The sequence below is a fragment of the Ursus maritimus genome, unplaced genomic scaffold (genome assembly GCF_017311325.1).
Source record: "Ursus maritimus isolate PB19 unplaced genomic scaffold, ASM1731132v1 scaffold_11, whole genome shotgun sequence".
In the NCBI taxonomy this organism is placed as follows: Eukaryota; Metazoa; Chordata; class Mammalia; order Carnivora; family Ursidae; genus Ursus; species Ursus maritimus.
Genome location: NW_024423453.1, coordinates 69,390,257 through 69,407,057, shown reverse-complemented (window position 1 = coordinate 69,407,057; position 16,801 = coordinate 69,390,257). Strand labels below are relative to the sequence as shown.

The window sequence follows — 16,801 nt, the reverse complement described above, 5'->3', positions numbered from 1 at the left end:
TTTTTTTTTTTTTTTTTTTTTTTTTTTTTTTTTTTTTTTTTTTTTTTTTTTTTGTTTTTTTTTTTTGTTTTTTTTTGCGATCCTACAGAGATGGCCCAGCTGCCAGGACTACTTTGGCAGGCAGCGTGCTACAGGACAAAAATGTAAGAGGAGTCTATTAAGGCTGGACAGCCCAGGGTTCTTTATACCCCCTCAGCCCCAAGTCCCCGGAACTGAAGACCCAAAGGCTGACTGACTTGTTCCTGACTGATTGAAGGGAAAGTCTCCCACGCCATCATCGGTTCACCGATGAAAGGTGGCGAGTCAGGAACTGCCACTTCCCAAGATGAGAGTAGGCCTTATCACACTGTGAGTGGTCCAAGCCCAAAGGGATGCTCTTTTGGGTTCCTGTAATTCCCAGTTGGATGTGACAGAGCCGTTTCAGGAGAGATCGAAGTCAAGAGTAGCCTCTGGGTTGAGGTGGGCTGGGAGATTAACATTTTACCTGGGGTCCTTCAGACAAACCTGTTGGTTTTTCCTATCTCGTACAGGCCCATCTTAAGTTTTGATGTTGAATAAAACTACTTCTACCCCCTTAGTTATAAAAAAGGCCACAAGGAGCATTTATGTGGATATCTGGAAGTGAGATAGTTATTCCATTCCCAGGAAAAGAAAAATAAAGCTAAGTTACAAAACTAAATCTATATGCAATAAAGTTCTTATATACTGCTTCGTTTAAGCAGAGTCCTCTGGAATTTATGTACAGTACATTAGTTTTCAGCTATTTATATTCCACAGTTAGACCTTAAGATTCTCTGGTTTTAAGACAATTGTTAAAGATACTTTTAAAGCTCTGAGCAGTTACAGTACATAAAGATGTTAGCTTTTTGTTTTTCATTAGATGCAAGAAGATGCAGGCTCAAACTCCGGTTGAAGAGCCAGGCTTGAGCAATTTGGTAAATGTGTTGGAAAGGAAATTACACACTGGAGGGTCAAGACCGTAAGACACTAGCTCATGAGAGATCAAGAATTCAAACATGACATTCATATTCGTCCATGGCCAGCACAGATTCATCACACGAATTCCATTTAACACCTTTATGGGCATTTAAGACATGCATTTAAATTAAGTCGCTTCTCATCAGCTAACTCTACTGGGGCAACCATCCTAAAAGGGCTCCACAGCTTCCAATGACAATGATTGGGCCTGACGCGAATGCTTTGTGTTTGAGAGGAGTTCGAGGGGACCTGGGGAAGGAACGTGATAAAAGAGGGTACTTTCTCCTGCCAAGAGGCAGAAAGATCACACATATTCTGTCTGTGGGAATGCTGCCATCGCAGAATGTTGGGATATTGATTACAGAAGCCTCGTTTCATGCAATTTTCTGGAAGGGGAATAGAAAATAGGAACTACTTAAAAAAAAAAAATCAAACCAGGCACAGTACACTCAAAGTCGGTGTATGAACACCTTTAGAATGATGCTCGTCTGGCGAGGCTGTGAATACCTCTCCCTGCTTATGCGCTCTCATGGGAGGTGCGTTTGATGTGAGAGGGAGAGGCCACCTCACCTCGGAGGTTCCGGAGGAGGACTTTCAGCTTCTGTGGCTCGCTGGTGCGCCTCCGGTTGAAGTCAGCTCGCTGGTGTGTTTGGGCACAGTGATCCGTCTGCAGGATGTGAAAGAGGCTGGCCATGTTGGGCCCAATTTTCTCCATCAGGCTGTCTCTGATGGTGCTGACTGTGTCTTCGTCACATTCCAGGAGGCTTCGAACAAGCCTGTTATAGTATCTGCATTGGGGAAAGAGAGCACATGCATCGGTCAGTCAGAGGGCAAGGTAAGACCTGGTCTTTCATCCGGGCTGCAGCCAACATCCTTCCCAAATGGCCCAACCATGCAAATCCAGAAAGTTCATCAGCTGAAGATGGCCTTCGCCTCTAACTTCTATGCAGTATCTTCTTAGTTTGAGTGCGTGTGCTTCCTAGTTTGCCACCCGACGTGAGACAGCTCTTGTCTTCGCGTTTAATGCTCAGGAGGCTTAGGTCACACTCTGTGAAGCATCGGTGGCCATCAATGTCTGACGGTTTTAGAAACACACAATGGTATAGCTGGAGGGGATCACAGAGATCATTCAGTGGCTATATCTCTCATCTCATTTTATAGAGAAGAAACGAAGGTGGGAGAGCTGCAGTGACTTGTCTAAGGTCATACGAAGCGTTAGTGGTAGAAACGGGACTTAGTCATCTATATAAAGACGTGAGCCCAGCCCTGGTGAGACTGTTAGATGAACCGTCACTCACATGCATTTGTAGGTATTTTGATGCGTCTGTGTGCTGCGTTTTGCTCGGTGGTGTGTGCGCAGGGGTATGGGCACACGAGGGTTTCGGACTGAACTGCTATTTTTATTTTTATTTTTTTAAGATTTTATTTATTTATTTGACAGAGAGAAAGAGAGCCAGTGAGAGAGGGAACACAAGCAGGGGGAGTGGGAGAGGAAGAAGCAGGCTCCCAGCGGAGCAGGGAGCCTGATGTGGGGCTCGATCCCAGGATCCTGGGATCACGCCCTGAGCCGAAGGCAGACGCTTAACAACTGAGCCACCCAGGTGCCCCTGAACTGCTATTTTTAAAGGAGGCCGCTGCCTTCAGTGTCTTGTGCATTTTTCTACTCGATTTAACTTCCCTACTGTACACTCAGCTAGCTTTGCTAACAGCCACTGACTGATCCCATTCTCGAGTCTTCCTTCCAAGGGACACTGTAGTCAGAAGGCCAGATGGCAGGCAATGAGGACTCTGAAATGGAAGGACTAGGGGTCCCTGATGGCTTCTGCTTCAGCAATTCGAAAGTCTTCCCCCACTGCTCTAGCTTTTGCTGGCCTCTCCCTTTTTTGAGCATTTTACGGACACTTGGTTAGCATCATACAGGTCAGCATTCCCTGCTCGACTGTTAACTTACTGAAGGCAGGACTTGTGTCCTTACTCTTTGTAACCCTCATGCGCCAGCTTCCTAGGGCTCTGTTGCCTGCTCACTGTCCATTTGGTGATTTATTTTGTGGCCACGGAGGAAATGGGGAGTTTGAGAAATAATAATTCTCTCCAGTCAGGATTCCGGGAAGAGAAATTAGAGGTAGGTGTGGTTAAGTCTTACCAAAAAACCTTGCATTTGGTATAAACCACCTTCATCTGGGGTGCAAGTTCTTTAGGCATACTGCACGCTGCAGCTAGGTGTTATGGCTCAGACACAGACTGTCTGGTCTGACAGCATATGAATTACTGGTCCCGTTCATCTGGGACGCAGTTCACGTAATTTTCCAATTGGAGTTGGGATGTGTCTGCTCCGTTTTGAGGTGGCACTTGTCAAAACCCATTAGCTCTGTGTTCACTAATAAGAGACTCTCCCGATGACAGTGACCTACAGTATTTATGTGGAGAGACTCTTTCCCCAGAGAAGCCTGCGGGTCGCTGGGGCCACAAGATCTGCCATGAAAAGAAACCTGTTTATTTTTAACTCACCTCACAGAGCACAGGATCAAACATCCTTCCAGAATAACTTAACCCCCCAGAGAGGTCCTTTCAAGGATGTACGGTAAACAGAGTGGAACACGGGTAATGAAGCAGAGCGGTCACCCTCCTGTGAGTGAGCAGAATGGAGCTGGGGGCCGCAAGCGAAGTGCCGTTGTCTGGGTCTCGGACACAGTCCTGGCTCTACCCCTCCCATGAGGGAGCATTATAGCCAGCTGTTGTTAAAATTGGGATTCTCTGGCACAGAAACACATTTTCCAACCCTTTGGAATTATAAAGCACACGAGTCAAAGCAGATCTCGGATGGGGAAAGGGGAGAAAAATGGTTTTGGAAAAACTGAGAATAAACTACTTTGTACCAACAGCTTCAGATATCTACACACCCACATAGCTCCCCAGGCACCTCTTTACTCTTGGGCTCGGCGAGGACATGGGTCCCCTTGATCTCTGCGTCTGTTTTACAGGGTGATTAGATCTTACAGAATAAGGTTTCTGATCTCTTACCCTCCTGACCCCCAACCAGGACTTTATAACTTAGAAGTTAACCCTTCCACTTCTAGAAAGAACTGTCCACAACATATTGCCTCTCCCCTCCCCTCAGATGAACTGCAGAAGATGGTCTTTCCTTAGCCCAACATTGAAAGCTCTTGCCTGGATGATGAAGTCTAACACCAGTTAGGAAACTAAGCCTTGCCTCTTTAAGGCCACATGTGTCCCTTGGGCCCTGCTTTGTCAAAGCGCCTACTCTCCCTCTCCGAGGGCTTCTATCTTTCCTGTTGCTTTCTCTGCTTGCCCAGATAGGACACCTGTTCTTGGTTTTTTTCCAATGACGGCCTTGCCAACCTGACCACCCTTAGTGATTCTCCCGACATCTACCCTTAGCTTCTCTCATGGAGCTTTGTGAACCCAACAAGGGCAGGCTAAGAGTGCATGTTGGAATAGAAGATGTCCATGGTTCCATTAGCAGCTCCTCCAAGTCTGGGAAACCTGTCAGCCTATCCGGCTGCCTTGATGTCAGCATCATTTGCCAGAGTGAACGACAGTTTAATCCTGTGCCTCTCCATTAAGGGCTGGAATACACAGGAAGGGCGCTGACCTCCAGGATTGTATGGATTAATGAGAGAGAACTTTCCTATCTAGAAGTCCCCAAGTGAGATTATTTAAGAGATTGCATCTCCAGCAAAAGTTGAGTTGGCCATTGTCACATATTTATCGAGCACCACCTTGTACCAACTGTTTATGTTATTATAGCTGTTGGTAAGATTGCCTTCTCTTTGAAAAGAGAATGTGCACTAATGTAGTCGTTGATTACCACGGGCACATTTATTCAGTTCTCCTTGGTACTCTCTGTTTTCTGTACTTTTATTCTGCTTGGATTGTGGATATTTCCTACAGGTTCTACTGGTTGCCATTTTTGCATGCCTTGGCTCAAGGCCACATGCGTTCTAGGCCCAGCTCTGTCATTCACTAGCTGGGTGACCTTTAGCGGGTCCCTTTCTGTTCTCTAAATCAGCAAAATGAGGCATTTAGTCTAGATAACCTCTGTGATCATCTCCAGCCAAGACATTCTGTGTTTCTAGGGATTTGATGTATATATTCCGTCTTAATTTAACAAAGACGGTGCAGGTCGGCTTCAGGACCATCTTCCGCAGGAAGACTTAGAACTAGTTAAGGAGATTCCTTTCTTCACCTTTATAGGGGATGGCGGGATATGCTGTAGGGACTTGGTGGGCTAAGTGTTCTGATCGCCCAGCTTGGAAGGACCTTTTAAAGCATGTTTCTTTTTCCCACTTTGAAAATCCCATCACAGATGTTTTTTTCTTGGTAAAGAATAAGATCAGATATTCTCCATAGCTACTGTTTCGGCCATGCTTACCCAAATACACGCATACTGCCTAGGAACGTTCTGTGTGAGGGTTTATAAATAGTCCTTTGTTTCCCTTGATCAATATTATTCTTCTGTTTCCTGTTCCCTATCCATGCCCTAGAGAGCTGGAAGCTTCGTCAGTTTTCCCACTCTGGATCTGGATTGGTCTGATTTCTGCCCCAGCCTCACACTGCTCAGCTTGCCTGATCAGTTTTGCCTGCTCTCCCTCATGGTGGAGAAAGCAGTTAGTAAATTCAGCCAAGTGGGGGACATCCAGCTCTCCTTTCTCTTCTGAGAGCATTTCTCTCATGGAAAACATCCCTGTTCTGGCTCCTGGTCCAGTCACAGGCTTTTGGATTCTCCCAGGCCCGAATCTCATGCTAGATAAGTCACAGGAAGGTGGAATGAACCTGTAACTACTTCCCTTCACAATTCTGTGCCAACTGGCACAACTTAGTGTGTATCTGTGTTGGGGCAGAGGCTGGGAAAGCAGGATGTTTCAGGAGAGTGGAGGAGCCTAAATAGAGCAAATCAAGCTCAGCAGGGAACCGGAAATCTCTACAGTTCTGAGCAGGAATAATATTAGCCAGCTGAAGTGAAATAATTGAAGAGAGAGCTGTATGGAAGATTCTGGTCTTCAAGGCATGGCCACTTTTCCCCACTTTCCTAATAAGTGTGATTTCCCTGTGATGGAAAAGGTAGATAACAAGACTGCTTGTGACCATTTGCTAAAGGTGGTAAAAAGGAGACCCCTTGAAAGGAATAGTGGCCTGGATAAAAAAACTCCTATTACTAGTCTCTTCTTAGATGTTTAGGATCACCAGTCTAGAATCAATATCATCCTTTCTATAAGATTTTCCTTCCATAATGTAAGATATGACCTCAGTTGAAATAGAGAGGTTCATACTGCCTCCAAGTTGGTTATATGCTGTGGTATAAGTCACGAATTGTCACAGGATCTTTGAAGATCTAGACTTATAACAATGGTGTTACCAGCATACCCCTGCCCCCCAGTTGCCACACAAATATACACTTTGTCCCTAGCCCCTGTCTAGTAAGAATTCTTTTTTTTTTTTTCTTTTCCTGATGGTGAAGGGAGTCTCCAACAATTAGCCAGGGTTGGGTTTTTTTGTTTTTTGTTTCCTCTTCAGATGTAACCAGATTCTTCTTAAAAGAATTTTAAGACCAAGGTCAATATAAAGAGATAGGCCATTTGAGATAAATGCTGGATTTGATTTTCTTGTTCTGAGAAAATCAGTTAGGACGCATTCGTCATTTCCAAGTACTGAACCAACAAATTTATAAATTGACGTGAGGTTCTGAAGAGCACTTAATGTGTAGGTAAGTGTGAAACCGAAATTTTACGAAGTTGTAATGTCAGGGGCCTTAGCATTTCCCTAAGGAAGAACTGCTTTTCCTGTCTTCCAGTTGCACATATGTGCCTGACTCAATCACTGGTCAGCCCCAGGAGGAGAGGCTGTTGCCACTGTTGGAAGAAGGGTGGCAGCACCTGGCTAGGACATTAATCCGGGAAGTCTGTGTCAGCTCTCCGGTGGTCCCAGTAACATGCAACAGGACTGATCTTTGTCAGTCTGTGCAGATTTGCCTGGAGAGTCAAGTCTAGCGCTTCGGGACTGGGAGTCAAGTTTTCTCTTACGGGGCATCACAATAGGCTGAACTTGTCCGGCCCTCACTGTCCCTGTCATACCTCCACGCCAGCCCCATGAACACCTCTCTTAACTTCATTACAGCTGAGGAAGCCCAGGTCTTGCTGGGAAACCTTGGAGGCCGTGGAATGAGGATGGCAGCCCTCTCCTGGCTGGGGAAGACAGTGAGCCAGCAGCACAGAAAGGCCAGTGCTCAGATGTGACTAGTTCAGTGGCTTCGGGTCATGTGAGAATACTGAGATGAGAATGTGACTGAGCAGTCACCAGAACACCATTCCAGGAAATCTTGGACTAGAGAAAGAAATAACATAGGCCTGGGAGGGAACATGGGAATCATCTAGCCCAGCGGCTTCGCTTTTCATGAAGGAAATCCGAGTCCCAGTGAAGTGACATGGCTTACTCTGGGCCACCTACTGAAATACCTGCTTGGGCTTGGGACCGGCTCAGAACACATGCAGATTTAAAAGTCTGCATTATGACATTTGACCAGGCTTTTAATAATGGCTAGTTGTACCGTGCATAGCCATAATTTCAGACAAATTTGAGGTCTCACAAGCTTGTTTCCATAAACTTCCCAGATCCCTTCATGCTTATGGTGAGAAACTGACAATGAAAATGCAGCCAGGGATGCTGCAGATGAAGCTTTCTATTAGCTGCATGGAAAGACTTTTCCTATAACAGTGAGAAAAAAAAAAAAAAATCCAGGCTGCTTAAGCTGTCACAACCAATCACAAACATATTTTTTCCTGCAAAAGCTGGGAAGGCTGCAAGCTAAAATAAGATCATGACTGTGGCAATTAACCCCCTTCTGTGTCTGGCTCTGCCAACGCCCTGCCTCCCCCCCTCCCCCTGCCCCATTGCAAAAAAGCGGACTCATTCTGTACCTGTTGGAGAAGTGATTGGGGAGCTGGACGACCTCAGTGATGGCTTCGGGGTTCCGCTTGGCCACGCTGCACACGTTCAGTTTGCTGTAGCACTCCTCTTGCACCTCAGCAATCATTCTCTGGAAAGTGGAGCACCTCCGAATGGCAAGGAAGACCTTGGAGGTGACCCCATTGGCGATGCACTTTAAGCTCTCTTTGACAAATGCTTTTCCCTGCCAGGCAAGGGGTAGGAGGAGAAGCTTTAGCTCGAGCTGAGCAGAGGGGACAGGGCATACAACATGTGGAACTTTAGGGGGCTTGCCTTGGCGCTCTCTCATGGCCATCTGCATGTCCTCACAGTGAGAAAATTGTATGCCGCCACACCAGGATAAACAAATGTCCCCCCTCTCTTTGCCTACCTTCAGAATTGAGCTCCACAGAAATAATGAGACAGGGGGAAAAAGAGCTGATCCATAATCCACCATCCTGCAGCTTAAAAATAGCCGTGAAAAGGCTTTGTCTTCTTGGGATTGGGACTTTGGTAACTCACAAGCTCGTATGCTAAGTCATACAGTGAGGAGAACTTCTTTGTTAGAAGAACATTTTTATTTCCTCTCGAAGAGGCAAAGATTTTCTGCTCGTCACCCCTCCCTTACAAGACAGCCTCTGTCATCGTGGTACGTTTGTGCATGAGAGTGGGTGGGGAGTGTCTTGTACAGAACCGACTTTCTGGCCAAAATTGCGTGTGCGCACGCATGCGTGTGCGTGCACACGCCGGAGCTGAGAATTTAGGCTGAGGAGGCCGAGAAGCAGAGCAGCTTCCCTACAAGACTGGCTCCTAAGAACAAATAGTCTAACACGGTGTTAAAGACGAGCAGCCCGTGGGAGGCATGGGTCAAGGTCTGATTACCTGAGTGTCAAATTTAGCAGCGCTGTACAAGAAGGATTTACAGATGTCGTACATCCCATCTGTGTCACAGGTGGAGTTTTCCAGGCATGCAAAAGCCCCACAGCCAACCTGCAGAGCACTGTTGAGGCAGCGAACCACTTCAGCTGAAAGAGACAAATCCACCCAATCGGGGTCAAACGGTGACAGGGATTCAGAGGGGTCAAGGTGGCAGGATTCAAGGACAAGGGCTCAGAAGAACTTATCTTAGGCGTCTGCAGTGGGGCTGGTAGGAGTGGAAAGGTGGGGCAGGCAGATCCGTTGGCTTATACGAGCAAGAGCACATGGAAGGAGAGGGAGGGCATGAGTTTCCCTCTTGGTCTCACCATTACGTACAATTTTGGGGGCTGGAGAAGTAAAGCCAGAGCCTGCGGAATGCACAGTCCTTGAAGCAGCTCTGCAGCCTCAAAGGGCATCACTTGGAGCCCGAAAGCACAGGAGGGCAGGAGGCAATGGCTGGTGGTCAGGTTTAGGAAGTGGAAGGGCCAGGGAGTCCATTTGGCTTCCGAAAATGCGCTCCAGAGTAATAAGAATGGAATTTTGGTCTAAATGGCAGAGAAGAATTTGCCAGGAGTTCATCTGGAGACCCTTCCGATTTAGGGCTTTTAACTTACCTTCCTATTGGCAGAAAGGGATCTGGTCCATTCATGTTTCATCCCAACCCCCACCATAGGACAGTGCTTAGAGGTATGCATAATCTCTCTCATATTAAAAGCCATTTCTTTTTTAAAAGAGAAACACAGGTGTGGAATAACAAGGCCAAGGCACCCCTTGTGCAAGACTGGAAGAAAAACCGCAGAGAACTTGCATGAGGCTTTCTACATTCTGGATAAGATCTCCCATAAAAGTAATTTCTCTCCTACAGAAGGGGGGTGTTCTGGCAAGCAGCTCGGCAAGAAATGATCTGCAGCCTTCATACCATAGGATTCTCCTCTGAGATCAAAAGCATGGTTCGGTTAGTCTTCCCCTCCCCCTCCCACCACCCGCAGCCTCTGGGATGTTACAAGTCATTTCCCTAATTATATATTTCCACGGGTTCAAATTATAACTTTGCTTTAAGCAGTTTTAATATGCATTAGGGTTGCTATTGTTTTAGGCAAGCTCGAATTGTGAATCACTGCATTTCTATAGCAACTAAGTACAAAAGGAAGTGAAGCAAAGCCCTCCTCTAGGCAGGGACCTGTGCTCCTCAGAAGGGAGGGCTGTCTGCAGCATTTGGACACCTGCGATCCCATCTTTGCTGACAGTTGGGGGAGTAGGGGCAGCAACGTTAGAGGAGCAAGCTGGACAAGCGAAGTCAAAAGCCAGAGGTGCTAGGACCGGCTTCCTAAGGACTCGTGTCCTCTAGGGGCCAAGATAATACACAGTTAACTGCTCCGGGAGTCAGAACCAGAGTGAGACCTTCCCCTTGAAGGAACTGCTGCTACGTTTCACAAATACTCTTTTTTGAGGGACCCTCTGGCCCCGGGCTGCACGGGCAGCTGAAGGAAGCGCCAGGAAGCCGGGAGGAAGAGAAGGAGCAGTGTCAGGGGTGGGATGTGTAGGGTTTTCTCTGCATCTGCCTGGGATTTGTCAGACTTGAGGGCTAAGGTTCCGTAAATCTGTCTGCAGAGGGAGCTTTCTGTGTGCTCGCTGAAGGGGCAGGGAGGTCCAGTTATGGGGTCTTAAGGGTGAAGGAAGGGGGGCAACATCGGACACACCGTGTCTCACCTTAAGATCGGCTTCAGCTTCTGGAAAGTATAGAGAGTGCTTTGAAGCATGCCAACATTCAAGCCTCTCCCCCGCCCCCTTTCCCCCCCTCCCCCCAGAGGGGACGTGCCAGACTTCAGGCAATCAGGCTAGGCTTATGCAATGAAATACCCTCAGCAGAGCGCCCAGCTTCTTCCTTAGTTGCATGCAATTTATTAAACAAAGGAGCTCCACTTCCTAAGGCTATTGGATTACGCTGGCAGTTTATTGCCATCAGGCATGAAGCACATTTATTATCAAGATCAGCCGTCACAGACACAGTTGCAAAAGCGAGAGGCAAATGAGGACAGCTCTTGGGGGAGAAACCGGTCCTGGGTTTGCCGCTTACCTGAGTTCTGAGCTGCCACCCGGGATTTCCTGGGGCTCACAGAATCATTCTGCTCCGCCTCATGGGTTGCAGAAGCACTGATCACCAGCACCAGAAGCACTGCTGAGTTTTGGAGCATTCTCTGAGAAGTTTCCGCTAAGTTGTTGGGTTTTTTTTTTTCCTCCCCCCCTTTCCTCTTTCCCTCTCCCGGCTTGAGTGAAGATGTGGATCTGGATACACTGAAAGCCTAGGTGAGGATTTGATGAGGATTTTCTGTTGCTGCTGATGCTGCTCCTGCTGAGCTTGTGCTGCTGCTGTTGCTGCTGCGGCTGCAGTGGCTGCTTCTTGCACCTCTGCTTTTGCAAACTGGGGGCCCAAGAGCTGCACCCAGGGATTTTATAGCCGTTCTTATCGGTCCTTAGGATCAGGGACCAATCAGGTCCCTCAACTGGCCTGGCTAGCCAATCGGAGGGCACGCTCATTGGGCTGGAGCTGTTTGACTTCTTAGAAATATTTTCCAGCAAATTAAAAGTACCTGCTGCCAGTGTTTTACGTGTGTGTGACAGTGTGTGCATAGATGTGTGAAAAGCTATTTTCACGGAATTAAGGGATGACTGTGTATTGATTGAACTAAGGGAAAATCATATGGAAATCTCAAGATGCTTTTGGAAATCCATCCTTTTTTTTTTTTTTTTTTTTTAAATGAGCTACTGGCAGGGGAGGGGGGCAGCTTCAGCAGGGTGGGGAATGTGGTCTCTTTGGATTCTAATTTAACCTCTTTATAGCAGTTTTGGTCCAATTTTACCAGCACACTGTCTATGTTGTAAGCTACGTGCACGGCAATGTCCCCATCTCGTTGGTACATACATATGGGTCTGTGACACACTCTGCTTGCATCCGAAGTTCTCATTCACATATACAAGCCCCTGAGGAAGGACATATGTGAGTGGAAGGGCCCTGATGGACTGGGGTAGGACAGCTCTGAGCTGTGGCCCCAATTCCTGTATTGACTCCCTGTATGACTGTGGTCAAGTCCTTTGACCTTGTTCTGTCTCTGTTTTCAAATCTGTGAAATACCCACATTGGAGGCTACCATTAATTACATCTCTAAAACTGTGATTCTCCAGTAACACAAATTAACCTCGAGTCCATCTTTTTAGTCACCGGCAAGATTGCAAACTCCAGGAGTGTTAGTTATCCTAGGTACACACATGCACACCTCCATACCCAACAGGGAGACATCGGGAATACCTGGAAATTAACAAACTGTGTTTTCAAGCCCGGGGACTTCATAATCACGTTGAAACAATAAGCTGGCCAAAGCAAGACTAAACCTGCTAGGTAAACCAGTTCATTTCTTGGGGGTGGGGAGGGGACATGGGGGCAGGCAGGACAGGGAAGAAGGAGTAGGAAAAGACCAGAACGTGAAGGAGAGAAGACTGATAAGCTCTAGACTTAATGGGGGAAATTACAGTGGCATCAGAAATCATGCCTAGTGTGGAAGCTCATATTTCCTTCTAAGTTGGCAACACTGAAGCAAGTCCCCAGCTTGTGAAGGAGGTTGATGATCCAGGAGAGGACTTACTGGGGTAAAAAAAAAAAAAAAAAAAGTGGGCATTGCATTAAAGGCTGGGGTGAAGTGAAGGGATTAAGCAAGAAAACCTTTACAAAATTTTAGGACATAAATGACAAAGGGCCATTGGAGAGTCATAGAGACAGGAGCAAGATGATCTTGCAAAGAAACAGAGCCAGTGGTTTCAGTTTATATGCTAAAATCTTCAAAGGTTGAAGAAATAATGCCAACTCTACTAACCACAAACGAAGACTCAGCTCTGTATGTGTGAGGGGAGTGGGCGTGCTGAGTGATTCTAGCCCCGCCCCGCTTACACAGAAGGATTGTTTGGGAAGCATGAGGTTTGCTAGAAAAAGGGTGGAGGAAATAAAGGATAAAGGAACTATCTAAAGGCAAGGAAGGGAATTTTCATATTTTCATTAAATAATAAGTACATTTCAATTTAGATTAACTGACGGTATTGGCATTTCTCAAGTACCTTCTAGGCTGGGTGCTGGGGGCTGAGCAGGGAAGGGTAACAGAGAAGGAAAAGTAAGGATTCTTGTTGTTGAGCTTGTAGTCAAGTTGGAAATGTGGTCAGCCTCAGTCATGTTTCGTGAAGGGTTGGGATGTCAGGACCTTGCATGGTAAGAGAAAAGCCTGGTCGACACTGGGTAGAGATGTGGGGAAGGCTTCATGGAAGGGGCTTCAAGGAAGGGTCAGTGTGGGAAAGATGTGAACTGCTGTAATTGCTTGGTAAGAATTTAGGAAAAAGCTATGACTATTTCATTTTTTGAGAAGTTCGTATCTGGGAAGCTCAGAGAGTGTCTTTTTTGGTTTAAGCAGGAGAGGTAGACGGATGGCAATGCAATATAATAGTTCAGTGTTCTCTTCTAGAATGAGAACAAGAGAACAGATGCATGCATTCCCTTCCTGAGGATCTTGCTTTCTGTTCCTCAGCATTCTCTACCTCCTTAGCCATTACTCACTGTTAAAGGCAGTGCTGTTTGTTTCCCTGGCTGGCCTTCCCCCATGTTGGCCTACTGGTTTTGTAGGGTGTAGAGTGATGATTTCTCCCATCCACATTCTTTCCGCCATTATCTGGTGCTCCCACCAGAACACAATGTGTCCTACAAGTGTCAGGATGTGTTTTGTGTTTTCTCTGATGTTGATTTATTATGGTTCCTTCTTATTTCATTCATTGACTATCATGTGCCAGGAGGTTCATTGCCGGGTGTGCGAAGTGTTTCACAAGGACAGATAAGCTGTTGTCTGAAGAAGTCCAACAGCGGCCAGCCACTTTAGTGTGAATGTAACCAACATGAACATCAGTGCACGTGGGAACATCAAAGAAGGGAACTGAGGTCTGAGGAGAAATGCCCAATGTAACTTTTCTTCCCAAAGAAGAAAAGTTGTAAGGTTTATGCTGGGCACTTGTGCCTAGACTGCAGCTCGAGGCTCCCTGAATGTCCACGATCATTGTGCTCTTAGCTTGGCCTTTGATATAGCAATGGTGGAAGAGTCGTGGGAACTCTGGAGGTGATGTCCAGCAGGACACCATTTTGTAACTCTCCTGGGCAGTCTGAGAGAATACGGAGTCTGAGTAGCAGATTTCTGAGTTTGAATTTTATCCTGCAAGCAACAGGGAGTCATTAAGCATTCTTGAATAAGAATTATTAAAGGATGTGTTGAAGCTAGTGTTTGGGGAAGATCTTTTGATCAGACTTATAATGGTTTGGAGGCAGAAAAGAATGGAGATTAAAAAAAGAGAGAGAGAAAAGAATGGAGGTTATAAGACTAGTTCGTAATATCCGTTTGTGACAATAAGATCCTGGACAACGATGGTAGCAGTAGGAAAGGAAGAGAAGAAAAATATGAGAGCTATTTTAAATACAATGGAAATTATCAAGTATTCTAAGAACCTTCTTGGGGGAAAAAAAAACACCTTTCTCCTAGTTTAATGATAATGGAGACAATATACATCAGAGCTTTTCCCGCCCCATTTATTGGTTATGACTTTTATGGTTGACAAGATTATCTAGCACGTCTGTTGGGCAGGCACTTTTTGGCGTCTGTTAAGTAGTAGACTTACGTAGCCAGAGGACTTGACTGTACTTCCGGTAGATGAGGAAACTTCCCCAGCCTGGCCGTGTGAGTCGGAGGTGCCCCAGGTGCAGTGGGGGGGGGGGAGGGGAGCGGAGGCTTTACCACTGCCCCTGAGCAGGGAAAGTGCAAAGAAGTGGGTGGGAGAATCTGCCAACACCTAAGGCTGGGTGATGATGCCCTGGCTGTGCCCGTGCAAGGCTGGCATGAGTTCAGTGAGAAGATTAAGCCAAAAATCTCTGGAGCTTTGTTGGATTTGGCTAGCTTAAAGCTAAGCGGTGAATGGCTCTTTGCCTTTTTGGTGAGAGGAGCCCGGGAGCATGGTTTCTTGATAAATGTTTCTTTTGTTAACAAAGTGCAAGACCCCTCAAGACTGGTCTGCCACAGCGACCAAGGTTGGAATGTCACTGTTATTCTTCTTTGGGAATTCTGGGCCTGAACGTGTGGTTGGACTGTCGAGTCATGCCTTCTGAACCTCAAGAAAAAGAAGGAGAAGGAAAAGGAGGAAGAAGTGTGTGTGTGTGTGTGGGGGGGGGCGGTTATTTTCATCATATATAAAGATACCAGGTTTTCTGTTTGGACAGTCTCAAATTCTTGAGTGAATCTTTGCTTCTTTATTTGTCTTTCATTGCTTTAAACTCTGCCAAAGAAAGAAAGAAAGAAAATATATGAAGGGGTCAAACTCCTTCCAGCCCCACTGGTTTATGGAGGGTTACTGAGTGCCTGGCACTAGGTCAGGTGTTGTGGGAAATGCAGAGAAATGTTTGACCTTTTTCTGTTCTTCATGAATTCCCAAGCTAGTTCTTAACGCATGAATGTCGTATTTGAGGAAGAATATCTGTTTTCTGGAAATGTAATACGTCAAGTGGGTTGGAATAGAGTTTATAGGTTTGCATTCAATTAACATTTACTGGGCGCCTATCTACTCTCTGCCAGGCATTTCTGCAGATGCCTCTTATCTGTGAGAAAAGACCCGCTCTCCTCTCTTCCCAGAGGAAGAACCCAGGACCCAGAGAGAAGAATGGCTTGCCCATGGTCATAGAGAGGACGGTGGAGCTAGGTCTCCTGAGATTTGCTCATTGTAGAGGTAGCTCTAGGTTCTTCAGTTGTATGAGCACCACCTTGGAGGAGGGGGCATGCAGTCTTAGCGCGCCCCTCAGGCTGGGTGGGGGGAGGAATTCAAAATAGGCAGGACGACCTAACATGTTTAAACCAGAGCAGGCAAGTTGAAATTAGCCTCCACTTCCGCGAACATTGGCTTCCCATTCTTTCAGGTATAAGCTAGGATGTCACTTTTCATCTGGGAGAAGAAATTCATAGTCCTAGGGGCAACCTGCAAATCTGCAGTTTCACAAAAGGTACCTGAAACAAGGTGAAACAAGGACGGAGAGGGTACGTGTGTCGTTGAATCTGTCATTGCCTGTAGCCCTTTGGAAGACCTAAAGTGACATTTCTCAGTTGAGACACATGAGGGCGCTCGAACCAACCAACAGTGAGATGCCTCTTTAAAAAAAAAAAAAAAGGTTGTGAATCCTGGTTCTGTTAAATTGGCCATTGTTTCAGGCCATCGGGATGGGATGCTTTTTAAGAGGGGATAACTTTATTTTTGTGGTCAGTAAAAAAAAGCTCACTCTCTTATAATTCAACTGATGAGCTTGCAGACTAGCATGGTTGTACATATTTGGAAGTTTTGCAATTTATACTGTCTGGATACCATCCTCTTATTGCCTAGTAGGGAAATAGGTTGCAGGAAAGTTTTTTAAAAACTGTTCTGCCCCAGTGCTAAGGGGAGGATAATGCCCGTACCTAACTGTTCAGGGCAGGTGATAACACACACGTGTTACTTTGAGTTCTTTGTTTTAAGAAAGGAATTCTATTTCCAGGTGGTAGGGAGCATTGCTCCTCATCACTGAAGAAAACGAAACTTCTTTGTCCCATTTTGCTACTCAGCGTTCTTTCTTCCGGTGGTCTTTAGACAAAGGCCAAGGCTGAATAATTTCTCACTCCGTTTCTGACATATTTTTGATGCCTTTCCTATATTGGAAATCTTCTGGGGGGAGTGTGGGAGGTCGACGTGGGGGCCCGAGTGCTCTCCTGCTTCTTGGTCCTGTCCCCAAACACCTTGGTGAAGAAGACATTTGCAGTCTGTTATGTGCAGGGATTGGGGCAGACTTGTCCCACAGCACGTGTCTGAGAAAGCCTTCCGCCCAGAGCTTAACGCAGACCCCTCCAGTTAGAGATCAGGGCTTACC

The 16,801-nt window shown here is 46.4% G+C and overlaps 1 protein-coding gene across 1 annotated transcript; it reads right to left on the bottom strand.

Moving 5' to 3' along the window:
* STC1 (stanniocalcin 1) lies at positions 1 to 12,470 on the bottom strand. The gene is made up of 4 exons (XM_008702065.2): positions 10,916 to 12,470; positions 8,803 to 8,945; positions 7,914 to 8,125; positions 1 to 1,766 (listed from the first exon to the last, which is right to left on the bottom strand). Exons 1-4 carry the CDS (start codon positions 11,031 to 11,033, stop codon positions 1,496 to 1,498), a joined length of 744 nt encoding a protein of 247 aa, XP_008700287.1. The 5' UTR covers positions 11,034 to 12,470; the 3' UTR covers positions 1 to 1,495.
* Between the last annotated feature and the right edge of the window lie 4,331 nt (positions 12,471 to 16,801).

What these genes read in the sequence shown, in the direction of transcription:
- STC1 (XM_008702065.2), bottom strand. Translation starts at nt 11,033, where the DNA reads ATGCTCCAAAACTCAGCAGTGCTTCTGGTGCTGGTGATCAGTGCTTCT. An exon ending in CTGCTAAATTTGACACTCAG is followed by an intron (nt 8,126 to 8,802) that starts GTAATCAGACCT and finishes CTTGCCTGGCAG; the next exon opens with GGAAAAGCATTTGTCAAAGA. An exon ending in CCCAATCACTTCTCCAACAG is followed by an intron (nt 1,767 to 7,913) that starts GTACAGAATGAG and finishes TCCCCAATGCAG; the next exon opens with ATACTATAACAGGCTTGTTC.